The 24,308-nt window shown below is 39.4% G+C and overlaps 1 protein-coding gene across 3 annotated transcripts in view; it reads left to right on the forward strand.

Moving 5' to 3' along the window:
* Positions 1–24,308, forward strand: part of TBC1D30 (TBC1 domain family member 30) — a 374,894-nt gene that overhangs the window by 214,066 nt on the left and 136,520 nt on the right. For all 3 annotated transcript variants that reach the window (XM_078676239.1, XM_078676257.1, XM_078676248.1), the window contains exons 3-4: positions 928–989; positions 17,866–17,931. In XM_078676239.1, the coding sequence (XP_078532365.1) occupies positions 928–989; positions 17,866–17,931 (128 nt within the window). The remainder of the gene's footprint in view (positions 1–927; positions 990–17,865; positions 17,932–24,308) is intronic.

A 24,308-nucleotide genomic window follows, 5' to 3' on the forward strand; every position in this document is an offset into this window, starting at 1 on the left:
TTAAGTAAGTATTTAGAACTACAATGCGATAAGTGAGCATTTCAGAAGTTTGAACTTACACTTTGTTACATGAACACAACTTGAGGAAGCTGTGTATGGTGTATCGTATTAATGTAATGTATAAACAAGTAAATGCTTTTTTCCATTATAAGTGTAAGGGTCGCACCATGATATATGTTTTACTTAAGCCACAGCGTGTGTGGTCTGCATTATACATATAGGCAGTGGAATCAAATAAGAGGTGCAGTATCAAATCCTCTCTACTTTTAACCGATACCGAGTAACACCTGTAAGCATCATTTTCTACTGCTGTGTATGTCTGAAAATTAGTTTTAGTACTGAATACATGTAAAGTAGTATCCAAATGTGAGAATAAGAAAAAATATACTATGCAATAAGTTCAATATAATGACTGCAGCCATTCTTAAAATATATTTATCTTTTTTCCATCTAAAAGTATACATTAGGACGAATGGCTAATGCAGAGTAAATGGGAAAATGCCACTCAAAATAGATTGCGTTTGCAAATAAAGGTGAGGTGTACTTGTGTGATTTCACACATGTATTTTTGCAAGAACCATAATATTTTTTGACAACACAAACATTTTTAAATTCACCTCAAGCCGAGTTCAGGGTTATAATAGACCACGACTACTAAGCCACTCTTTATTTCTATCCTTATTCTTAGGATTGTTATCAAATGGGAGTGTTTTGGGGTCTTTACCAAGCGTGGAAGATCTGGCTCTGTCTTCAGAACCACCGATTTTCAGATTCTGAGATCACTTCCAGATAACGACTGCTTCCACAGAAACTCTTAATGATGACGCCCTTTTAGAGTACTTTGTCTAAATATATGCTTTTATGTACACTCTTGCCAAAGGTAAATGTATGTTATTTAAAATAAATTATGTGATTTTTCTCTTTTAGGAGTTGATACAAAACTGAAATTCACTCTCGAACCATCTTTAGGCCAAAATGGATTTCAGCAGGTAACCATTATTTTCAACTTCCGGGTGTATATCTTTAAAGTACTGTAATTATTATTCCAGATTAGATATTTTAAGAAGATGTTGCGAGGCGTAGTTATGAATTGAGGCTAGCGCACAATGCCTGCATTAGGCAATACTTCGTCCAGTGTTGTTGGCTGAAGAGTGGATGACTGCCCGTGTGTTTGTGTCTATAATGCCTTTGAACTCCCATGAAAAGTTTATAGGTGAAAGAGGTTAAATCACTGAAGTACAGAGACTGCTGGTAAATACACCACAGGCTATTTAATACTCACCAGGATTGTGCGCTGTGAGGCCAGAGTGAGGAACTGAGGAATAGACACCAAGGGCGGGCTGCAAGCAGGAATGCACCTGAAGGCAACTAATGCTGCTGTAACGAAAGTTAATGTTTTAAGGTTTCCTGGCTGTTTCAAGTATAGCAGTGAGACTGGGAAGGAGGGGTCATGCAGGGCAATTAAGTACACTTTCATAAGGTTTGGGGTCATCACATAGAGGCAACCCCAATTCCAACGCCATTAACACCTGAATTCAGCATGTGGATCACTGGTGTGATCTTTGAAATTGTGAATGTCTCATGCAGAATTGACTTCCAATTAGCTAACTGTGGTTAAATATACTTGAAAATACTTAACTCTTTGTCTTCATAGGTCATTCTGTTGTCTGTAATGTAAGGGTTGTTTCTTAGATCTCCAGCAGACACGTTGTTGCCCTTTATTGTATAAGCAATGTTTTTTACTCATGCAATTTTAATTATTAATTAATTGGTGAAGTTGTATACATAATTCATATTTAATGTATATGTGCAGGGTTTGTAGATGTCCTTTGGTCGGATTTTAACAATTGGAGTATGGGTGAGATTCGGAGGGTATATTTAAATCTCCATTTATAAGCGGGCTGGGACTGAAGCCCTCAGTTAAGTTGGGATGTCACTCTGTGGATCCACCAAGTGCAATGTACTGACACCCCAGCCATTTACTAATTTTAAATTACTCTACAAGCTTTATGTATGTCTTTGCCTTACGGTGTAGAGAAGCTTCTTTGTTCCATACAGTTCGCTTTATGTGCTGATCAGCAACAGTCCCCTTCTCTAAAGATTGTGTGTAATATGTCCATCATCCTTCTAATCACAAATCGGTCACAGACCACATAGACCTAAATGTAGTTTGGTAGACATCTCTTAGTGACCTATTCTCTCGAGAACATGAATGCCTCACTACTTTCCTAGAGGCGAGAAGGACCTGGGAGTTACTAACTTCAGCTTCTGGAGGACAATGGTGCACATAGTCAGTGTACGTTGCTGCCCTGTCTTCCAGATCTGACAATTCAAACACTGTATTTTCTCCAGGTCCTGTGAGGAAGCCTATGGTTTATGCATATCCAACAGTCCAGATTTGCAGAAATGTGCTGACTGGAGGCCCTTTTAGAGAAAACTCCCCCTCTTGATGTAGAGCTGATTTGTCTGTTTGACCCTCTGCAGGGATAAGTGCCAGCTATTTCCAATGTTATTCTACCAGATAAGATAATACATTTGGTAAGACACAAGTCAACGAGATACATTACAATCCAAACCTTTGTTGATTTTTTAGGGTGTCATAAATCAAGACCCTAGTAGAAGCAGATGCATTCTACCAGATTTCTGGAGAGAAGAGTTATTCTGTCCACGCCACTTAGAGAATCTTGACACACAGCCATCCCGTGGTGTTGTTTTCTGCAGGATTCGAGTGGACAAAGCATTTTCAGTTTTCTTAAGATGCTAAAAACGTATAAAACTTTTTTAGGGCAAATATATACCATGGCAAACACACTACATTCCCGTATTCGCTTAAGTAGACAACACAACTGTTTTTAACTTAATGCTCTTTTTCCTAAAAATAAACATGTACCCTTCCTAAATCATTCACTGACGTCAGTGATAAGTTAATCTAAATCATAGGCCGTAACACAGAATAAAACGACCTATTGTTTTCAATTAACCATTGAAAGCCATAAACTCAAACAACTCTCAAAAACCTCATGGCTTGGGGTTCATATATTTCCTCGTTTAAACCGTCTTCTACATATTTACTCTTATGAAATAGCCCCGATGCGTGCAGTTTTTTAATTAAGCCCATAGAATTATATCTCTACTGGTTCCGCAAAGAAAATAAGTTGTACTGCTCTCAATCCACAGGACGAAATATACTAACAACGTAACTTTTTCTGTGTTAAAAATGTCTTGATATTAAATGTTGGGAACCTTGACCATGTAGGCATTGGGATAGTAGAGGTCAACTCATTTGAGCAAGAGGAGATTGTGTATGAAGAACTAAAGAATTTGGTATTTGCATGTTTTTCACAGTGGTTCTCGTTTAAAAAACATAAAAGCAAGAGGGGCTGGATAGGAAAGCGTACTACGCACCCAAATCATTCTTGGGTGCACAGAAAGATTTCTTTGCATCTACAAATGACAGACAACAGTGTTCAAATCCCCACATAGATAACGTGGCACGTGGATGGGAAAATAAATATTCAGTGGTAATGCCACGGGTGGTGGCATTGTCTGCTCGGTATCACCCACAAAGTTGGAATGTTATATGTTTTAATAAACATTGACAATTTAACAGTTTGAATATCTAGGGCACGTAATTAGAACTATTTAATTTGGTAGAAAGTGAGTGTAGTGGCTTCTGTGAAGTTTTCAGCCTGCCCAAAGCATATGGAAAAGTTAGTTTGTGAAGCCCACATCAGCTGTCCGGGTGTAGAGAGACAAGAGATAGTGCACATTGTGCAAACGTTGTGTATCTCTTTCATTGTAAAAGGGTTCTGATGTCACACTATCAAGACAGATCTAGGCAACTCTGCAGAAATAGACATTTATAACCAACTAGATATCAACATTACGTAAACGTATTCTGCTCATACGGTCATACGGTCATACCAGGTTGAATGTTTTGCAACACCAGCATCCAAGAAGACAGGGTGAATGATTTTAGTATCTTGCCAGATCTATGAGGCACATTATCACTTAGAATTTAGAAGTCGTGATAAAGCCCAAAATGAAACTTTTATTGTGGGAGAATTCCCAATGTCTTTTAGTAGGTGGAAAAAAGGAATGTAAATTCTTAGGAGAACCATTTTCTTTCTATCTACTACATTTTGTTTTTAGTTAAATAATTTTTTTTGAAGATAAAGAACACAGAAATACAAATATAATATTTCGTTCAGATATGAGTATACAGTTATACAGCAACGTCGTTTGAAAATAAAAGGGCTTAATAAGTGAGAACATAAGACTGCATGAACTAGTACTGATATTATTAAAAATCAAATAGCACAAAATAGTTGTAAAACTGAACTTGGGATTAAAATACTGTGTACCTGTGAAAATAGGGGAAGGAATACTATATTTAGAAGATTTTATTATAAAAAGAAAGAGGGGGAAAAGTATGAAAAAGAGAGGGATAGATAAGAAAGAAGATAGAGAGAAGAAAAGAAAGAAAGGAAAAGAAAGAGAATATATTGATTATAAACGAGGCAGTTATGGAGAAGGAGAGTTCGATGATAAATAAGTAGTGAACAGTAACCATAATAGGTCAGATTTAATCTGTAGATGAATTGAAGTATGAGATACCGAAGAAATTCTATGTTCATCACATATTAAATTCCACCAGAGTACAATAGATATCTTAGAATTATCTTTCCAACATGTTAATATGACCTTAAAAGCAACAGCAATAAATACATCAAATAAAATTGATTTGGAGGGAGTTTGGTCAAATTCAAGTGAGAGAGTACCTAAAAAGACATTGTGGATATTAAATTTAATTCTATAGGAGAAAATCAATAGACATTTTGACCAAACAGCTTCCCAAAAAGCATGGACCTTAGGACAATAGTAAAGTAAGTGGATTAAAGAACCTTCAGAAGTAAGACATGATGTTGAGACTGAATGGTTGAATTTATGCAAAAGGAGGGGAGTAAAAGCAACTCTATTATAAATAAAATATAGGGATTGTGTGATATTTGCAGCTTTGAATGTCCGAAAGAGTTTTTGCCATAAATTGTCCCATTGAGAGATAGACAATGTTTGGGATAAATCCTGTTCCCACTTTAGTTCAATATGAGATTATTCAGTGCGCAAAAAACAGTAGATAAAGTTTTATATATGAATGAAGCACTTGGAATAATATCAGAAGGAACTTGGTACAATGGTGTATCCGTTGTGAATAAAATCGGAACTGGCTGAAAAGTGAAAGTCTGTAAACAACTCTGAAGTATTGGAACTAAGGTGTTATATTGTTGAATACATGAATGAGGTAGATTAAAGGTCTCTTGCAATTGATGGAAAGGCAAAATCAAATTATTAACAATCATTTGATTGACATAAAAAACGCCATTTTCTTTCCTATGTTTGTAATAAAATGATTTGTGACGAAATTTGATATATTTGTTATACCATAGTGAGGAGGCTAAGAAATATTGATATTTGTCAAAATGCTTAAAGAAAAGTGTATGCAAAAGGTATTGAGAATATTTCAAAATTGGATCTTTAGAAATAAAAGTACAATTGTTCATAAATACAACATCCTGTAATGAAAAATCATTTAATATTGAACATTCAACAGTGAACCAAGAAGGTTTAGGTAAATCTTGATAATTTTTGGACATAGCATAAAATTGACGAATCAAAAAAGCACTGTGATATAGTTTAAAGTCAGGAAATCGAACACTCCCTTCAGTTTTGGGGTGAATTAATCCAGATAGTGTAATACATGCGCACTTATTATGCCATTAAAACTGAGTACATAAAGTATTAATCTGTGTAAAGTAATAATTGGGGATTTTGAATGGTAACATTGACAATGTGAATACTACCTGGGGAACAATCATCATTTTAATTGATGTAATTTTAAGTTTTAGAGCAGTAAAGTTATGGGATAACGTATCACGAATATTAGAGGAGAACCATGTGCCTAAATATTAAATTTTTTGAGGGCACCATGTAAAGTTGGTAGAATCGAACATATGTTGATAGCATGAAGAATTTAAAGGTAACATTTTCAGTCTTGGAGAAATTTAGTTTATAGCCAGAAACAAAAGAGAATGATGAGATTTCATGTAAAAAGGGGGGAAGGGAAGTAACAGGGTTGGACATATAAATAAGGATCTCGGCTGCATATGCAGAAAGTTTGATTTGGTGGGATTTCAATGTAAAACCAGTAATAAGGGGATTATTTCTAAGTCGTTCAAGGTAGGGTTCTAAACATAACAAAAAAAGTCACGGGGACAGGGGGCACCCCTGATGTGCACCCCTTTGTAGGCAAAAATATGGGGGAAAAAGGCCATTGACAAAAGCTTTTGGATCTGTATATAGTAGTTTGACATATGAAATAATCTTTGGACCAAATCCGAACCATTGTAAAGTACGAATCATGAATTCCCAATTTATTCGATCAAAAGCTTTTTCTGCATCTAAAGATAATGCGGCTAAAGGAAAGGGATATTTTCCACTAAGGGTGGAAACATTCTAGCATTATCAGAAGCTAAACGTCCTTTGACAAAACCCACCTGATCTAGGTTAATAAGAAAGGGAATAATTTTCTCCAAGCAGGTAGCCAAAATCTTTGCAAACATTTTACAATCATAATTGATTAGTGATATGGGGTGACATTTTTTACAAAAAGAGGGGGCTTTGTCTGGTTTTGGGATGCCAATAATAAGGGCTTCTAAAAAAGAGCCACTGGCCTTAGAATTGGATAGAAATGAATTAAAAAGTTCTAATAATTTAGGGGCAAAAATTGAAGAGAAGGCTAAAAATAATTCCACTGACAAGCCATCAGGGCCAGGAGCCTTAGATTTTTTTCAGGGATTTAAGAGCGTCTGATATTACTTGAAGAGAGATATCCTCCTCCAGTGGTGAGAAGATATCCGGGAGAGATGTAGGTTTGGGAATATCTTGCAAAAAAGATACAAAATCTTTTTCAGAGGGATTAGTAGCTTCTGTATATAAGAGATTATAGTACGATTGAAATGTATCAATAATATCGGAATCGGATGAAAGAAGATTATTATTTGTTTCTGAGTGAATAGGGCCAATATTTTTACAATCTGATGTAATCTTTAAATAATTCGCTAACATTTTACCTGCTTTGTTTTGGCCTCCATGATATTTCGATATCTGCTTCACTTTTAATTTACTTTTCTTTATGAAGAAAATTCATTTATCTGACTGTGTTACCATTCATGAAATGACTACTACGCTTTCAGAAAAACCTAAACTCCAGAAGATACTTTTTTTTTGGGGGGGGGGGGGGGGGTGTAATTTTATAGAATTTGAAAACAATCCTCTCTTTATATTCATAATTTACAAAGAAGTAATTTATACAATACCTTCTTAATTGTTTTCTTGTCCTCTGCTCCATCCTTAAAACGTTTTTTCATATTGATCCACCATGATTATGCTGGCTGGAAACTTTGATATATTACAAATAATTTGCATAAGGTTGCCAGCTATAGTACCTAATCTTCAGGTATACCAAATTTGACCTGCTAGTGGATGAATATGAGGTGTGTCTTTGTTAAAGTTGGCAAGAATAAGCTGGATTATTTGGACTATTTGCTCTTTTCTAACCTGTGTGTATAAACCAAAGAAATATTGCAGTTTAATAACTGAGGCACCCTTGTAAAATACCTTTTACATTGAGTTTATCCTTTTTAAAATGGCTGAAGTCATTTCCCGAAATGTAACAATTAGCCAGATAATGCAAGTTTTTTTCATAGAAAGCGAAGCTGTAAAAAAATAGAAAACTGACCCTAGTAGTCTGAAATGAATGCATGCCATACTTCTTTTCTTGTGCAGACAGGAAAGGCATCACGTAATTAGCCATCATCTTTTGTTATACAGTTCCTACTACTTTAGTAGGACTTTGTATTAGATCAATAAAACGTCACAATATAAAGACTGAATCTACTCATATCATCAGTAAATGTTGGTTCAGTTGGGTCACAGTACCCCATCTAAACCCTTAAACTTCCAGAGTTATAGATGTTGTCCGTAACCTCTGTAAATGTTGGTTCAGCTGGGTCACAGTACCGCATCTAAACCCCTAAACTTCCAGAGTTATAGATGTTGTCCGTAACCTTGCACATGAGCACTCTGATTCCCAAGGATCTCGTGGAAATAGATCTAACTCTTTAGTCTGTCACTTTTGCATGCTCAAGAAAAGGTATAACAATACATTTTCAAATGTTTATTGAAAAATGTAATCCTTGTAAATACAACTTAAGCTGCGATTATGAGGCGGATGAAACGCATTGTTATAAGCATTATCAGAATGGTGAAGAAAACAGACAATTCAACCATGTTAATTGTTCCAAGTGTTACTACTAGCCATTACTAATATCTCTATTTTAGTGAGAGAATATCGAGACACCCTTCTGCCAGACCTTTTGGAATGATCTAACCCCATACCTTGGTATAATGTTTCAGGATGGCAGCCTCAGTGCATTAACGGATGCACCTCATCTGAGTGTGCATGCCTCCACACTTCTCTTGCACAACCATCTTCCTTCTCATGATGTAGGTTGGGGCCTGCAGAGCGGTGTCTCAGTCTCAGCTCACAGAAGCTTACATGATAACGCTGGTGTGAAGTGCCTCTCACCGACTTCAGCATGGATGCTGTTTAATTAATAAAACTCCAACGATATTTTACTGTGCCAAATGTGCAGAATAACATCTTTAGCTAGTCTGGAGCGAAAGAGTAATCGCCTATGATCACAAAAATAAAACAAGAGCATCTCCTTCTAATATATATGACCCTAGAACTAAATTTGCACGGTACAGGCAATATCTATTAGGAATAAGTGTGTATGTGGCACTTCCTCATATTAGGGGAAACGTGTTCAAACCTCCATCAGAAAAAGATGCTAAGTTAAAAAGGAAAACTAAAATTGAGACTAAATGTAATCACTGCAACACTTTGAATACACCTTGCGGTCTGAATTTGGTGGCAGCATGGGTTAAAACAAAGTGGTTTACACTCATTAATATCTTCTACTTGATCCACTTGTTAATTTGCTTCATTATTTCCGTAAGTCAAAGACCGTTATCCCTATACTGGTTATATGTATGTCATTTAATAATTTAAGAATAAACTACTTTGTAGTTTTTTTCATCAGCTCTGCGTGCAAAGTGCAGGGGTTCTTCTGGTAGCCAGTGGATGGAGAAGAACAACATTTGTTGGATAGGAACCTAGATGCAGATGAATAGAATATCACATATTGGGTCAAAACCTAAGATTGTTGTTGACACTAATTGTGTGTCCCGTAGCAAAAACAAAAACGTTTTGGGGCGCAAGTTGCATAGACCCCAAAATCCAATGTACCTGTGTGGATTTAATCATATGCCTTGGTTTCCATCACATTGTATGCAACACATTCCTGGGAAGGACGCTGAAGTTTAGGAGATAAGTGAGATGGCAGCAGAAGGATAGTGCAATATTTGCACTACCCCACCCTCTGTACATGGGCATGTGATGTTGCACTCATTTACTATGTTCTTTTTGAACAGAGTTATGTTGACCATAGTGGCGCCGTAGCTTGTTTTTGCATGTAGTCCGTGCTTAACTTGAGCCACTGGTTGCAGGTTTTTTTTTTCTTGTTTGGGGGACTAGGACTTTTTTTTAAATCTCAGACTTTGACTCAGAACAAGAAATAGAAAATGAGCAAAGGAGGAAAGAACGAGGAAGAAAAGGATGGTAAAACACTAACCGGGTAGAAAGGAAAGCAGGGATGAAAATCAACCTATTAGAGTGTAATATGGGGCAGGGAGAGTATACTGATGGATGAAGAGGCATGAGGTGAAATAAAGACCCGACTGGTTAAGTCATGAATGCAAGATGAGGATTGAAAAAAAGTAATCTAGGCTCATGTCGAGGATCATCAGGGTCCTGGGAAAAAGACATCAAGTTTTCTTACATTAAAAGATGCTCTGTCCAGATGGCATTCTCCTGGAGATCCGCTTGGGTGAGGAGCCCTCTGTTGGCTCGGCAGGAAGATTAGGAGGGCGAGTTTTTCTTTCTGCCTATTCTTTGTATGTCTGGCTGGTCTTGACGTAGGTTACAAATTTGGCGGGTGGGGAGTCGGGCATCAAATGAATTAACATTAAAGCTGACTCAGAGGAGGGATGTGGAGATGTCTGGCAGACTGATGTTCAGTCCTATCTGCTTTGTAAATATATGCTATTCTAATGTGGATATCACAAAGTAGTCTTTTGGTTCTGATGTGCTGCTGTAACGTGAGGTTTTTTTTAATTGTATTATTGGCCAGTTTATGGAAAGATCACGTCCCATGCTTATCATGCTGTCACACACCCAGATTTCTGAGGGAGGCTTTGAGAAATTACCAGCTGCCACATGTTTAGGATGTGCAAAACCCTATACTAAGAGACTACTCCTGCTCTCTGGTGCATTACATGTGCACTGTATTAGGCATGCTTCTAGTAGAATCAGTCTTTGGTAAATCTTTTGTTATTCATTACTTATTACTCCCTGAAGAAACCAAGATGGCTACGTTCCACCCTCCTATATCTTACATTCCTGTGTGTCCTTAGGTATGTGATCGTAAATCCTTTTCAGTAAACTAAGGGGTCAGTAGGACACTCAGGCATTGAAGGGGAGTTGTTCACGATATAGTTCCAAGGTGGACTTCCGTGGGGACAACATATGTAGGACCCTAAATGGAATGTTGCAATGCCTTGAGTTGCAGTCCAAGGACTGATAAAACTGTTTTATGATGACCACTTGCTGTGATCATGATGATGGAGACCAAAACAGAATATGTGGAAGCATTAAGTATGGTTGGGCAAGATAACTACAAGGAATATCATGCTGGCAGCATGGGAAAAGTGATAAATTGGGCCAAGCTAGTTTGGTTGATTTAAAATGGCAAACCCTATGCACACACTTAACAAGTAGAAAGCGGATACAATGTCCTAATGTAAGAATTTCAAATGCAGAGAAACAACAGTGATATGCAACTTGAGAATATAAGTAATTCAATGTCAATACAGAAGTCTTGGTCTCCTTGTTTATTCCAACACAGCATGTGAACAACCAGCCGACACGTGTTTCATCGCATCTTGCGAATCTTCAGGGCTGGAAATAATACAGAAAACAAGGAGCTATACTTGGGGATATATACATTTGTATGTGTGATCCTGAATAACACTTCAGGTCAGCCCGTGAGACAAGCATCATTTTGGATTTTCTCATGCATAAGTTTCTGCCCCTGAGATGGTTGTTGGAAAACATCCATAAGTGTACTATTGTGCTCATAATATGCTCGTGCATACCATGCAATTGGGGTGAAACGTTGTGCACTTCGGCACCCTAATCGATAGAGTGAATTCACACATATATATCATCTACTGTAGTAACCAAAGTTGTGCATGGTGCCGTGCTGCACTACAGTCTATATCGAGTGTAAGGTATCATGCGTGTATTGTGTGCTCGGTGACATAGAAAAATAAAATTTCGACACATACCTCCATTGGTTGTGTATTAGACCATAAGGCCTATCGTGATCGATAAATATGAGTGGATTTTAAGAAACAAGAGAGGGAAGACAACGGGAAAGAAGGGGGGATAGAAAGAAAGAGAGGTCGAAAAGTTAGATCTATGGAGATATCTATTATTGAAGACTGCTCACTCGACTAAGCACTTATTGAGATTAATTCTAGTAGCTCGCTCTATCAATATGTTATATCCGCGTTTATCAAAATCAGGATGTGCATTTAGTAGCGACAAAAATAAAAATTATAATAAGAAAACGGAAAGCTCACCGCTCTTCCGGTGATACTTCCGACCCGGAAGGGCCCAAGACCATCCAAACGCGGTTGAAAATTGTGGTATGGTTACTGCAATAAAGTTAAAGAATATGGGGTTATATATGTCCCCTTATTTAGAGAGGGGAATTATAGGTGATGAATATGATTCTCGTTAGGGCTAGTGACTTATTAGGTACTATATTTATCTGGCTGCCCTCTAATAAGAGGAACGAAACCGTACCAATATATATACTAGGGGTCCTAGAAAGAGATCAATGTATTCTGCCATCCTCTCGGTAGGACCCCCTATGTACCTTGGGGAGTGTGTAAGGTACATAAGAACCAGCCCTTCCCTCCGGGTAGACCAATAGTCTCGGGCATAGGGGGTCCTACCGAGAGGATGGCAGAATACATTGATCTCTTTCTAGGACCCCTAGTACACAATCTTCCTTCATATATACAAGATTCCAGACACATTCTGAGCATTCTGTCAGATATCCAGTGGCAACCGGACACATTTCTTGTAACTATGGACGTTGTGTCCCTTTACACTAGCATTAATATTGATTTGGGGCTACTGGCTTTGAATAGATGTTTGGGGAACAGACCAGCTTCACTGTACCAACATACTGCGATGCTATCAGAAATGATGGAACTTGTGTTGAATAATAACTTTTTCATGTTTGACAAGAAATGGTATCGCCAAAAGAAGGGAGTAGCGATGGGATCGAAATTTTCCCCATCGTTTGCTAACCTTTTCATGGGCAACCTGGAATCGGATCTTATCTGGGGTGACAAGGGCTCCCAATATATTGACTTCATAATTTTCTGGGGACGCTACATAGATGACTGCATTCTCCTATGGTCAGGCACAGAAGTACTACTTATGGAATTCTTTAATTACTTAAATAACAACACTTGGGAAATTAAATTCACCATGACACATAGTCAAACTAGAATTGAATTTTTGGATATAGAACTATATGTGGTAGGCAACACCCTACACAGTAAGCTCTTTAGAAAATCCACCTCATGTAACTCTATATTACATGCTGACAGTTCTCATCCTCCGCACCAGGTAAAGTCTATACCGTATGGTGAATTCCTAAGAGCCAGAAGGCTCTGCAGTGAAGAATCCCAATTCAAAGACTGCGTAGACGACATGAAAAACAGGTTCTCCAAAAGAGGTTACACTAATAATGTGATCCGACAAGCAGAAAGGAGAATCAACAAAACTGTAAGAAAAGACTTGCTACAACCTAGAACACAACCTCAGCTCACAAACAACTCAATCAGGTTGATCACTGAATTTAATTCTCTCCACCACACTTTGAGAAAAAGCATGACGAAACACTGGGGTATACTCAAGAATGAGAACTCCTTAATCCCATTCATCACAGATAGGCCCCAGATTTGCTACAGGAGAGGTAACACCCTCAGAAATAGATTGAGTCCCACTGTACCCCATGGTCTACAGGCAACAGATTGGCTCTCCTCCAAAAACAAGGGTTTTTACAAATGTGGATTCTGTGCCATGTGTAGGTGGGCCAAACATAAGACAACACAATTTTCTAATCCCAAAGGTGAATGTTTCTCCATAAACACTAACATTAACTGTCTAACTAAATATGTGGTGTACATAATACAATGTAAATGTGGTAAACAGTACGTTGGAAGCACCATACGTGCCCCAAAGACAGGATCTCGGAACATATGAGGGCCATAATTAAACAAGATCCCAGATACCCTGTAGCATTGCACGTGGCTAGTTGCCAGAACTCTGAGAATGAGAAGTGTGTCTCCTTCTTTGGTATTGATGTAGTAAACCTAGGGATCAGAGGAGGCAACAGGGAACTAAAACTACGACGTACAGAGGCCATGTGGATCATGAAAATGTACGCAGTCGGCTTAGGCCTAAACTATGATTCAGAGCTTCAATTCTTCTTAGGTGACTGAATTCCTAACTTGATATAAGGTAAAATAGAAGAATTGTTGATTTACGTAATACAATAACTATGACATAATGGATGAAGCATATTGAGTTATTGGACTTATACTGAATGTGTCATTGTCATAGTGAATTTACCACGTATCAATGCATAATATTTCAGACAATAACAGATGGATTATTCTACTGTATTAACATAATTTGCTGTTTGTCATAGTAGTATCTACTAGGTTTCTAGTTCAACACAGGTTTTTCTATGCATTATACAAATATGTTAATCATAAGCATAACCACTGTATATTCTATAAGATGCATTTGGATGATATAACACTTACAATCATAATTACTAGTGACACTTGTAGATTGTAAGAGAGGTTGGGAGGAGATCATCTCACGTTTCTCTACCACCGCTGCGAGTACATGCGAGGTAGTTGTAACATCTTCACAAGCGTGTTCACAAAATTTTGGAGCAACCGCTATTGATTAGTGCACTGAGCATGTTATTCACCAGCACTATATGTCGGATAAATATCACCTACCGCAATTTGCGGATTGACACGTAATTCTTTTTCTTTTCTCTATATGGAGAACTTTATTTAATTTCCAAGCAAATGTGAAAGTCTGATTCTTAGCAGTTTCCCTCTTGCTACATCTATCACTTTAAATTAAACTAACACGGATGACGTTTCGCCATCAGTGGGCGGGACGGTATTTAATCCGAGGTCACTTCCGGGTCACGTGTTCGCACTTCGAACAAGGAGACCCGGGAGAGAAGAGAGAAGCAGCAAGACGTTTACAGGTAACGCTACCGTGTGGTTTCTAGCCGGTGAGATGTTATGTCTTGCCAAGTATGTCTTGCCAAGTATGACAGCTTGGAGGTTTCCTAACCCGCCTGTCCGGATTGTTTGTCTTACAGACACCAAGTCCGGAACAGGCTTCAAAATCACTCGCAATAATCAAGACACCCCGTCTTTTCAGGTAGGCTGTCTGAATCAGAATTCGAATGGAATGTCGAGTAACAGGCTTGGTGCTAAATCACCTTTAAGTCAGTTTAATACCCTGTATGTGTATCACTTTTCAGACCCAAAGCGATCGAGTAATACACCTTCCCCCGGGCAACCCAGAACAAGCGCACTTCGCTTATAAGGTAATTTAAATATGCCTTATGTATTTTGATCGTCTATATAATATTAGCAGGAGTCGACATATACAGAACTCTAAGCAAGTTGAAATAATATACTACGTGAAGCCACAGTAAAAGTTTTTAAGTTTGTCAGCAGCATCAACTTATGGTGATCAAGGGAACTGACATATCAACACGTCAGGAGATGTTACAATGTTGTTTAGCAGGAATAATATTGGTACGGTTTCGTTCCTCTTATTAGAGGGCAGCCAGATAAATATAGTACCTAATAAGTCACTAGCCCTAACGAGAATCATATTCATCACCTATAATTCCCCTCTCTAAATAAGGGGACATATATAACCCCATATTCTTTAACTTTATTGCAGTAACCATACCACAATTTTCAACCGCGTTTGGATGGTCTTGGGCCCTTCCGGGTCGGAAGTATCACCGGAAGAGCGGTGAGCTTTCCGTTTTCTTATTATAATTTTTATTTTTGTCGCTACTAAATGCACATCCTGATTTTGATAAACGCGGATATAACATATTGATAGAGCGAGCTACTAGAATTAATCTCAATAAGTGCTTAGTCGAGTGAGCAGTCTTCAATAATAGATATCTCCATAGATCTAACTTTTCGACCTCTCTTTCTTTCTATCCCCCCTTCTTTCCCGTTGTCTTCCCTCTCTTGTTTCTTAAAATCCACTCATATTTATCGATCACGATAGGCCTTATGGTCTAATACACAACCAATGGAGGTATGTGTCGAAATTTTATTTTTCTATGTCACCGAGCACACAATACACGCATGATACCTTACACTCGATATAGACTGTAGTGCAGCACGGCACCATGCACAACTTTGGTTACTACAGTAGATGATATATATGTGTGAATTCACTCTATCGATTAGGGTGCCGAAGTGCACAACGTTTCACCCCAATTGCATGGTATGCACGAGCATATTATGAGCACAATAGTACACTTATGGATGTTTTCCAACAACCATCTCAGGGGCAGAAACTTATGCATGAGAAAATCCAAAATGATGCTTGTCTCACGGGCTGACCTGAAGTGTTATTCAGGATCACACATACAAATGTATATATCCCCAAGTATAGCTCCTTGTTTTCTGTATTATTTCCAGCCCTGAAGATTCGCAAGATGCGATGAAACACGTGTCGGCTGGTTGTTCACATGCTGTGTTGGAATAAACAAGGAGACCAAGACTTCTGTATTGACATTGAATTACTTATATTCTCAAGTTGCATATCACTGTTGTTTCTCTGCATTTGAAATTCTTACATTAGGACATTGTATCCGCTTTCTACTTGTTAAGTGTGTGCATAGGGTTTGCCATTTTGTGTTATTGTGGATTAGTGAGCTTGCTCGCTTCTCCTTGGGTGGTTATATGGTTATCCACTCACCCAGTTGCACCACACTACATTGGTTCTATAGTGCTTCTACCCTGGCTGAGCGCCCGCTCTCTGACAACCTAAAAACCATCCTTTCCTTAGTTTGGTTGATTTGTCACTTACCCCGTAGTAATGATCACTTGCCCACCCTACAGATAGATCGTATGCTGGAGGGTAGCTAGAACTTATGTCTGTGCAGTACTACAAAATTCTGTGCACCCACCTTTCCTTCCACATGAGGATCTAATTCATGACAATTATCCCCAGACTTTAGGATTAGTGTGAGTTTGAGTGTCCCATTTTAGGGATTTGGGCTATTATTGTATGTATGAGTCACAAAACCCATTCCGATGCCTATGCACTGCAGGAAGATGGTGCCTACAACTTTTTGGCTGACCCCTCTTACTATGCAGTCACAACTATCACACATCAATAGGTGAGTTGTATTGATCCTAGAAAATGTTCACAATTTTAGAGGTTTTTCAAGATTGTCCTACTCCCTTTGATGAGTTTATGCAATATGGACATTTAGTGCAGACAGCTGGAGACTTTGTGTCAGGCCGGTTCATGTTGAACCTGAAGGAGACATGACCACCCTGCATCCTGATAATTATAGGCTGTGGGATGAAGGCCAGTTTGCTGTGGTACAAGTCATTAGCTATAGAAACAAACAGCAGTGAACCTTTAAAGAAACAAATGGGCAAAGGGATTTAGGCTGTGGGGCGGGGGGGCTTGTTTTGGATGGGAAGTGAAATGTTTTTATTGGGTTATACCAAACAAGTGCCAAGAAATGCCAACTTCCAGTACAATTTCTATAATTAACCACATAAGAGTTACCTGACCGAGAAACCTTAGCATATACTTAAAAAGATGGTCTGGGATAAATGTCTCGCATGTAATAAAAGTAAAAACACATTTCATGCATATGGTATGGGAGTGTGATCAAGTCTAGAATTTGTTGGGTAAAGCAATTGTCAGAAATGACTGATTGAGACATGTGTGTTCCTCTATGATATGTTTACTGCAGCTAGTGTAGACCTCACTGTTGGCAAAATGTTGCATATCTATGGTGCAAACGACAAAATGTAATTTATGGTATTCTTGACTTAATCTCAGCTAAAGTTAATCTTTATGGGCTACATTGCATTTCATCATATTTTGCCTACTTTGCTGTCATGAAGATGGATGAGTAAATACTATTTTACTATGCTATTTAACTCTTTTTAGTTTGGTTACATACGATAGTTTGACTGATATTAACGAGGTAATGAATCACAAGAACTGCTTTTCTATATGGTTACAAACTAGTTTGTATGTTTTTTAAAACTTATAAATGCCAATTTACATAAAGTAAGGTTTTTTACTTCTATTGCACCATTGAATGGTATGTGCTGTTCTTTACATAATCTGTTTATTGAAATTGTGGACGAAATAACCATGTAACCGCTAATACAAAAACTCATTGCAGATCTTTTCAACCCAATACGTGGATGTCTATGCACTATCTACATATTATGTTTTGAATGTAAATTATTGATTTTATTTTCATGGTTTTATTTTTATAGTGGTACGATGCCCTTAAAGCAGTGGCTCGGCTGCCCACAGGAATTCCAAAGGAATGGAGGAGAAAAGTAAGTATACATTTCTTCATACATTGAGTTGTGGTGCTGGTAAGGTTCTTTTTGTATATCACAATAAAAGGCAATAGTTCACGTACATTTCAGTAGTGCAATTTTTCTTCAGTGGTATATGATAGTTTGATATATATTTGTATGTCCTACCAACCCAAAGTGACTCTACATAAGCAATAAAAATAGATTGAAGCTCACTCATACTACATAACATACTTACATCCCAAAGTTACTAGTGGCTCTGTCACTAAGAATCTGTAGTCTTTCCAAATGTACATCACAATACCATAAAGGCCCCATCTAATATTAAGATACCTTCTAAAAATGGCACCTGCACAACACACACTTAAGATGCTATGTAAATTAAGAGCAAAGTAATTCAAGATAGCTCTGATTAACCTTCAGCTTTCCCCAGCACATATACTGACATCCAGAACCTCATCACTGAAATTCACTATCACATCCTAGTATATACAGAGATCTGCCTCTTAGACAACCTTATAACCGCACTCTAGGCTTCCCAGTTATTTTGGTCAATTCACATCAATTATAGATTTTAGGAAGACGTGGAGTTTTATGATTGTGATCAGTTTTTAGATGAACATCCAGTGCTTTACATTAGGGGGTTGATATTCTATAGTGGTGAATAATTGTTTCCTGGTATAACCTTGAAAACTCCAAACTAGCAGGGCACACCAAGGACCGCTTTATCTCCACCAGCCTTTCAAACCTAGCCTAGTACTAGTTTGCAAGCATATTTACTACTTCCAGCATTATTTAGAATTTGGAAGATGAGATACCCCCTTGTAAAGTCGCAGATGTCCCGGCCTCTGTAATTCAAGTATCATAAACTATAACGCATGTGTAATATGGTGATCAGGAGATCCTCCACATTTGTGATGGGAGTATCCCATCCTCCAAAAGCCTAAATAAGTCTGTTAGCCTGGTAAGATGGTACATAGAGCGGAGACCATATTTTCTGCTAGGATGGCAGGATCAATATTATTCAGGTCTCTGATCCACAGCCTCGGTCTCTCTGGTTGGCCTGAAGGAAAGATTGTGGATGAAGGAAGGAGGAAGGGCATACGGAAGTGGTCTGACCAATCAACCAGGATCCGTGTCTCGGGTTTACGGTTCCTCTCAATGGCAGTAGTGAGCTTTAGTATGGCATGTTTAGAGTGACTGGGAGTATGATAAACTTGTGTGTAGCTATTATTTAATATTTTATTTATTTATTTATAGGTTTTATAGAGCGCAAACTTGCCCCGTTAGGGTATCAGAGCGCTTTACAGGAAAATATAGCAATAAACAGAACAGGTTTAACATCAACCACTTACGGATCGAGTAGTAGGGGACAAGATGCAGGACATGAGGGAGATAAGGGCATGTATTTACAGGTTATATATCCAAAACTCATGACACGAGACCATATTACAGATTACATTTACCAATGTTCAAGACAAGGTTCCACGTTTCTGGTGGGGTAGCTAGATAATCCGAAGGGAGGCAGTAGATGGCCAAAGATCAGGGCCATAGTGATGGTGGAGGCCAGGTTTAAGCTACAAATTTACCCATAGGGAAGGTTTTGGCCTCCCTTCTGAAGCGAGTCAGAGAGGGAATTCTTCTGATGTCAGGTGGGAGAGAGTTCCTTATTCTTGGAGCAGCCCCCGAGAAAGCCCGGTTGTAAGTTTTTTTTTTTTCCCTAAAGCACGCAGGTTGTAGCAGGAGGTCTCTGGCAGATCGGGAGTTTCTGATTCCTCCGAAGATCACACGTTTCTGCACCAGATATGCAGGGGGTTTTAAGTGTAAAGCTTTGTGCGTGATTCAAGCTACTTTGACCTGTACTCTTGCCTCCAGGGGAAGCCGGTTGAGAGCTTTCAGGTGTGGGGAAATATGGTCGTATTTCATCGTACCGGTGAGTAGTCTGGCGTCCGCATTGAGGCAGGCTCTTAGAGGTGCCAGGGAGATCTTGGGTAACCCCGAGAGGGTAGAACAGCCATATTCCAGTCTGGAGATGGCAAGTGCTTGGACTGCCATTTTTAGGTCTGGGGCATCGAGGAAGGGTTTCACTTTCCTAAGGTAGCTCAGATGCAATCTGGCTGATTTGGCCATGAAAGCAAAACGTCAAAGTGCCAGCTTTTTTAGAACTGTCCCAATATATGTTAAAGTCTTCAAAAAACGTATTGTTTCCTAAGGAGATAGTTATTACACAGAGATTCAAAATGTTGTTCCACAAATAATATTCTTCCTTCCAATTGATGATATGTACTATAGTGGGAATTTCATGATTTGTTTCATTTTCGCAGAAAGATATTGAAATGATGTAAATTGGTCGTTTTTTTCTCTGGGAAAAGTCTTTGTGTGTATTTTCCACCCCACTCTCTCTGCTTTACTATAGCCAGTCAGGGTGGCTGAAAGAGTACTAAGGTGGCAGGAGAAAGTCTAGAGTTGGCTGCCAGGATTGACCTAACTGTGTTTCAGTGAGGAATAGGCAGTTTGAAGTTGCTGCCGGTAATCATGTCAACAGTCTCAAAGCAATGCTTAGTGACCAACCTGCAGTTATGTAGCACAATGTTCAGGGAATACGTTTTCGTCCCTGACCCTCATATCACCTCCATCACGACAATCCTCCTTCACACAGATAAAAATGAGCTTTTGTAACTGGCTACAAAAAATCATCCAAATTTCCCACAGTCTCATGCATGCCTTAAACACGTTGTCTACCTGAAACACACCATCTTGACTTTCCCTGTGGAAAAAAAATCTGATGGAAGAATCCTGGCCAGCTACATGCCTTTCTTCAATCGCCTGTTCATCAGCAAAATGTTGGCTAGGTAGTGATGAAACAACTTCAAGGCTACTTGGAACTGAACCATCTCCACCACAACAAGCAGGTAAGATGTTGCTCTGCAAGGGACACAGAAACCACACTGGCTAAGATGAGGCAAGAACTTCTCCTGTCCTAGGATGAGGAAACAAAACTGCCCTTATGCTGCTTGACCTTTCTACTGCCTGCCACCTATGACCCTGCAGATCGCACACTATTGCTTCAGGGACTTGATCATTGGATAGGCATTTCCAGGCCCATGTTTTAGAGGGTCTTAAGTGGGTTGGAAGCACAGCGAAAATCAGGGTCCGACCATTTGATTAATCTAGTTTCCCAGTATCTTTTGATATTCCTGAAGGTTCATCCCTCTTGTGCCTTTTCTTAACATTTCTGTATTCTTCTTGGCTCAGCTCACAGTGCAAACTGATCTCAGAAATGTACACTAAAAGCACAGAAGTGCCTAGAACATGTACTCCACTAGATAAAGAAGAGCTTCCAGTGTATAACTGGTGCCAAAGCTGAGATCCTATTAACTGAAGTCACTGAACCCAAGGAAATACCTTTCAACTGGCCTTTGAACCTTGATACCCACACCACAAAATAAGGGACCTTGGGATTCCTTTTGATGCTGACCTATCTTTCATTCCACAGGGCAACACATTGGCAAAGGATTTAAGTGTACATTTTATTTCCTATGAAAAATCCTCAACACTAATCATGCAGGTGAACTATCAAGAGGCCCTATCCTGGCACATATCAATTATTTTAACATAGTCTTCAACAGACACCCAAAAAAACTTAATTGACCAGCTCCAATGACTTCAGTACCTGGCAGACGGACATTGCCTTAGCTATTGTAAAGATGATCATATCAAACCTGCCCATAAACCACTGCTCCCGCTTCCTGGCTGATGAGGACTGAAAACCTGAAACCGGTACTAGGATGCTTGTTTCCAGTCCAGGGAGGACCTGGCCTGGCAGTTCGGGCTGGTGTGGTCTTATTGGGCGCAGGGTCAAGACTGATTTGCAAATGGCTGGGTCCAAACTGGAATGGCATGGTGAGCAAAAAAATGATGGATTTAGCCCCAGATCTCTGTACTGGGGTGAATGTATGACATTGTTCTGCATTCTGTCCATCAATTGTTCTTTTTACATTTGTCACCCCGAGTGGGACGGGTATGCCCAGACGTGAGTCCTGTGCTCTCCATGCCACTGGAGTCAAGCTATCCTGGCTGATGAGGGCTGAAAGCCTGAAACCAATCCTATGATGCTTGTTTCCAGTCCAGGGAGGACCTAGCCTGGCAGTTTGGGCTGGACTGTTCCCATTAGGCGCAGGGTCAAGACTGATTTGCAAATGGCTGGGTCCAAACTGGAATGGCCTGGTGAGCAAAAAAACGATGGATTTAGGCCCAGATGTCTGTACTGGGTGAATGTATAATATTGTTCTGCATTCTGTCCATCGATTGTTATTTTTACATTTGTGACCCCGAGTGGGACGGGTATGCCAGACGTGGGACCCATGCTCTCCATGCCACTGGAGTCGAGCTATCCTGGCTGATGAGGGCTGAACGCCCGAATCCGATCCTAGGATGCTTGTTTCCAGTCCAGGGAGGACCTGGCCTGGCAGTTCGGGCTGGTGTGTTCTAATTGGGTGCAGGGTCAAGACTGATTTGCATATGGCTGGGTCCAAACTGGAATGACATGGTAAGCAAAAAAACGATGGATTTAGGTCCAGATCTCTGTAATGGGGTGAATATATGACCTGTTCTGCATTCTGTCCATCAATTGTTCTTTTTTACATTTGTCACCCCGAGTGGGACGGGTATGCCCAGACGTGAATCCCGTGCTCTCCTTGCCACTGGAGTCGAGCTATACTGGCTGATGAGGGCTGAAAGCCCGAAACTGGTCCTAGGATGCATGTTTCCAGGCCAGGGAGCCCCTGGCCTGGCAGTTTGGGCTGGTCTGTTCCCATTGGGCGCACGGTCAAGACTGATTTGAAAATGGCGGGGTCCAAACTGGAATGGCATGGTGAGCAAAAAAACGATGGATTTAGGCCCAGATCTCTGTACTGGGGTGAATGTATGACATTGTTCTGCATTCTGTCCATCAATTGTTCTTTTTACTCCTGTCAATGGCAGCATCAAAGTCGAAGTTCTGTGCACCATCCATGAAGCTTGCTGTGGCACAGGCTCAGTGTACCTACAGATTGGCACAGTCACTTTTCCCCATCCAGAGACATTCACTCAATGGCTTCCCACCGGATCAACTAAAGATCATTCAAGAGACTGAAACATGCAACTATGTGTTTCTAGGATTTAGAGCTTATTTAGCAGTTGGTGTGCGGTCCCCCTATCCTGCCAGGTAAATGGAGGAATGTCCTCCTCTCCTCTGGCAGTCCCTCCCATCATATCTAAAGAGCAATGCTTGTGGAGATTGTGAAGGGTTCTCTCATGGCTCTCTTCACAGCAATAAAGCTTGCTAAGTGTGCACCATGTTGAAAGCACATGCTAAGTAAACGTTTTTATATTTAAGAAATAAACTCTCAAAGCAGGACTTTGTTATATTTCTTGATTAAAAAAAAAGAAAAATGGCACAAACATGAGGTTTTTTCCTGCATATTGGGGCCAGTATTCATTTTCCCTGTCCATGTTTGCTGAAGTTCTTATGCAGATACAGGCAGAGAAAATACGTGACAGTCACCCTGCCAGCAATATGGTGGGATGATCATCACTGTGACCTTGCAGCCCTTTGGTGGGAATAAACTACCAAGTCAAGAGGTTTACACCAGTGTAGCTAGTGAATTCTCTGCCGGTGTAAGCCCTTAGACTCTTGACATCGGTCCAAACCCAAATAAATGCAGTTCATGTTTGAAAGCCAAACTTTTCAGACTTGCTTTAAATTGAACTCTGCACTGAACAGAGGCTAAAATAGAAGAATTTCTAACACAAATGTCTAAACTCTTGCCCCTAGCTCCAAAGTTGTATTCCTTCAGAACTCCGACAAGTGCTCTAAAATAACCAAAGTGGACATACATTGCTTTAGAGAACGCTTTAATAAGTAACACCTAAATAAATGATGAATCCTAGAGATAGAGAATGTGAAACTTTGACATGTGTGGTGAGTCTGAGCTAAATAGTTAATAAGAGGTCTACTCTTTGTTTAGCTTGGTTTAGTTCATATGCTGCTTTGTGATGACTAATACTTTAAATTGTACCCTTGGCCATAGCGGGTGAGAAATGCAGCAGGTGACGGTAGATAATATAAGCATTTTCCTAGACATTATGGTAGATATCTACGAGTCACTTTGTTATACCTGAAGATGATGACTTAATTTCTACATGGTTTACAGGAGGGAGGGAATGGCAGTATTCTGACAGAAGTGTGGCTTGGGCCAATGTAGTTCTCTTATTCTCACATAAAGATGACAAGTCCTTCACGATAGTGTAAAGCAATATAGTAAAGCTAGATTGGGTTTCTTTAACCCGAAGCTGCATTGAGCATGCTGGGCTAAGTAAGACCCGTGTGCCGTTTCATTGTCCGCGCTACTGGT

This window comes from Lissotriton helveticus, chromosome 1_1 (genome assembly GCF_964261635.1).
Source record: "Lissotriton helveticus chromosome 1_1, aLisHel1.1, whole genome shotgun sequence".
Taxonomy (NCBI): domain Eukaryota; kingdom Metazoa; phylum Chordata; class Amphibia; order Caudata; family Salamandridae; genus Lissotriton; species Lissotriton helveticus.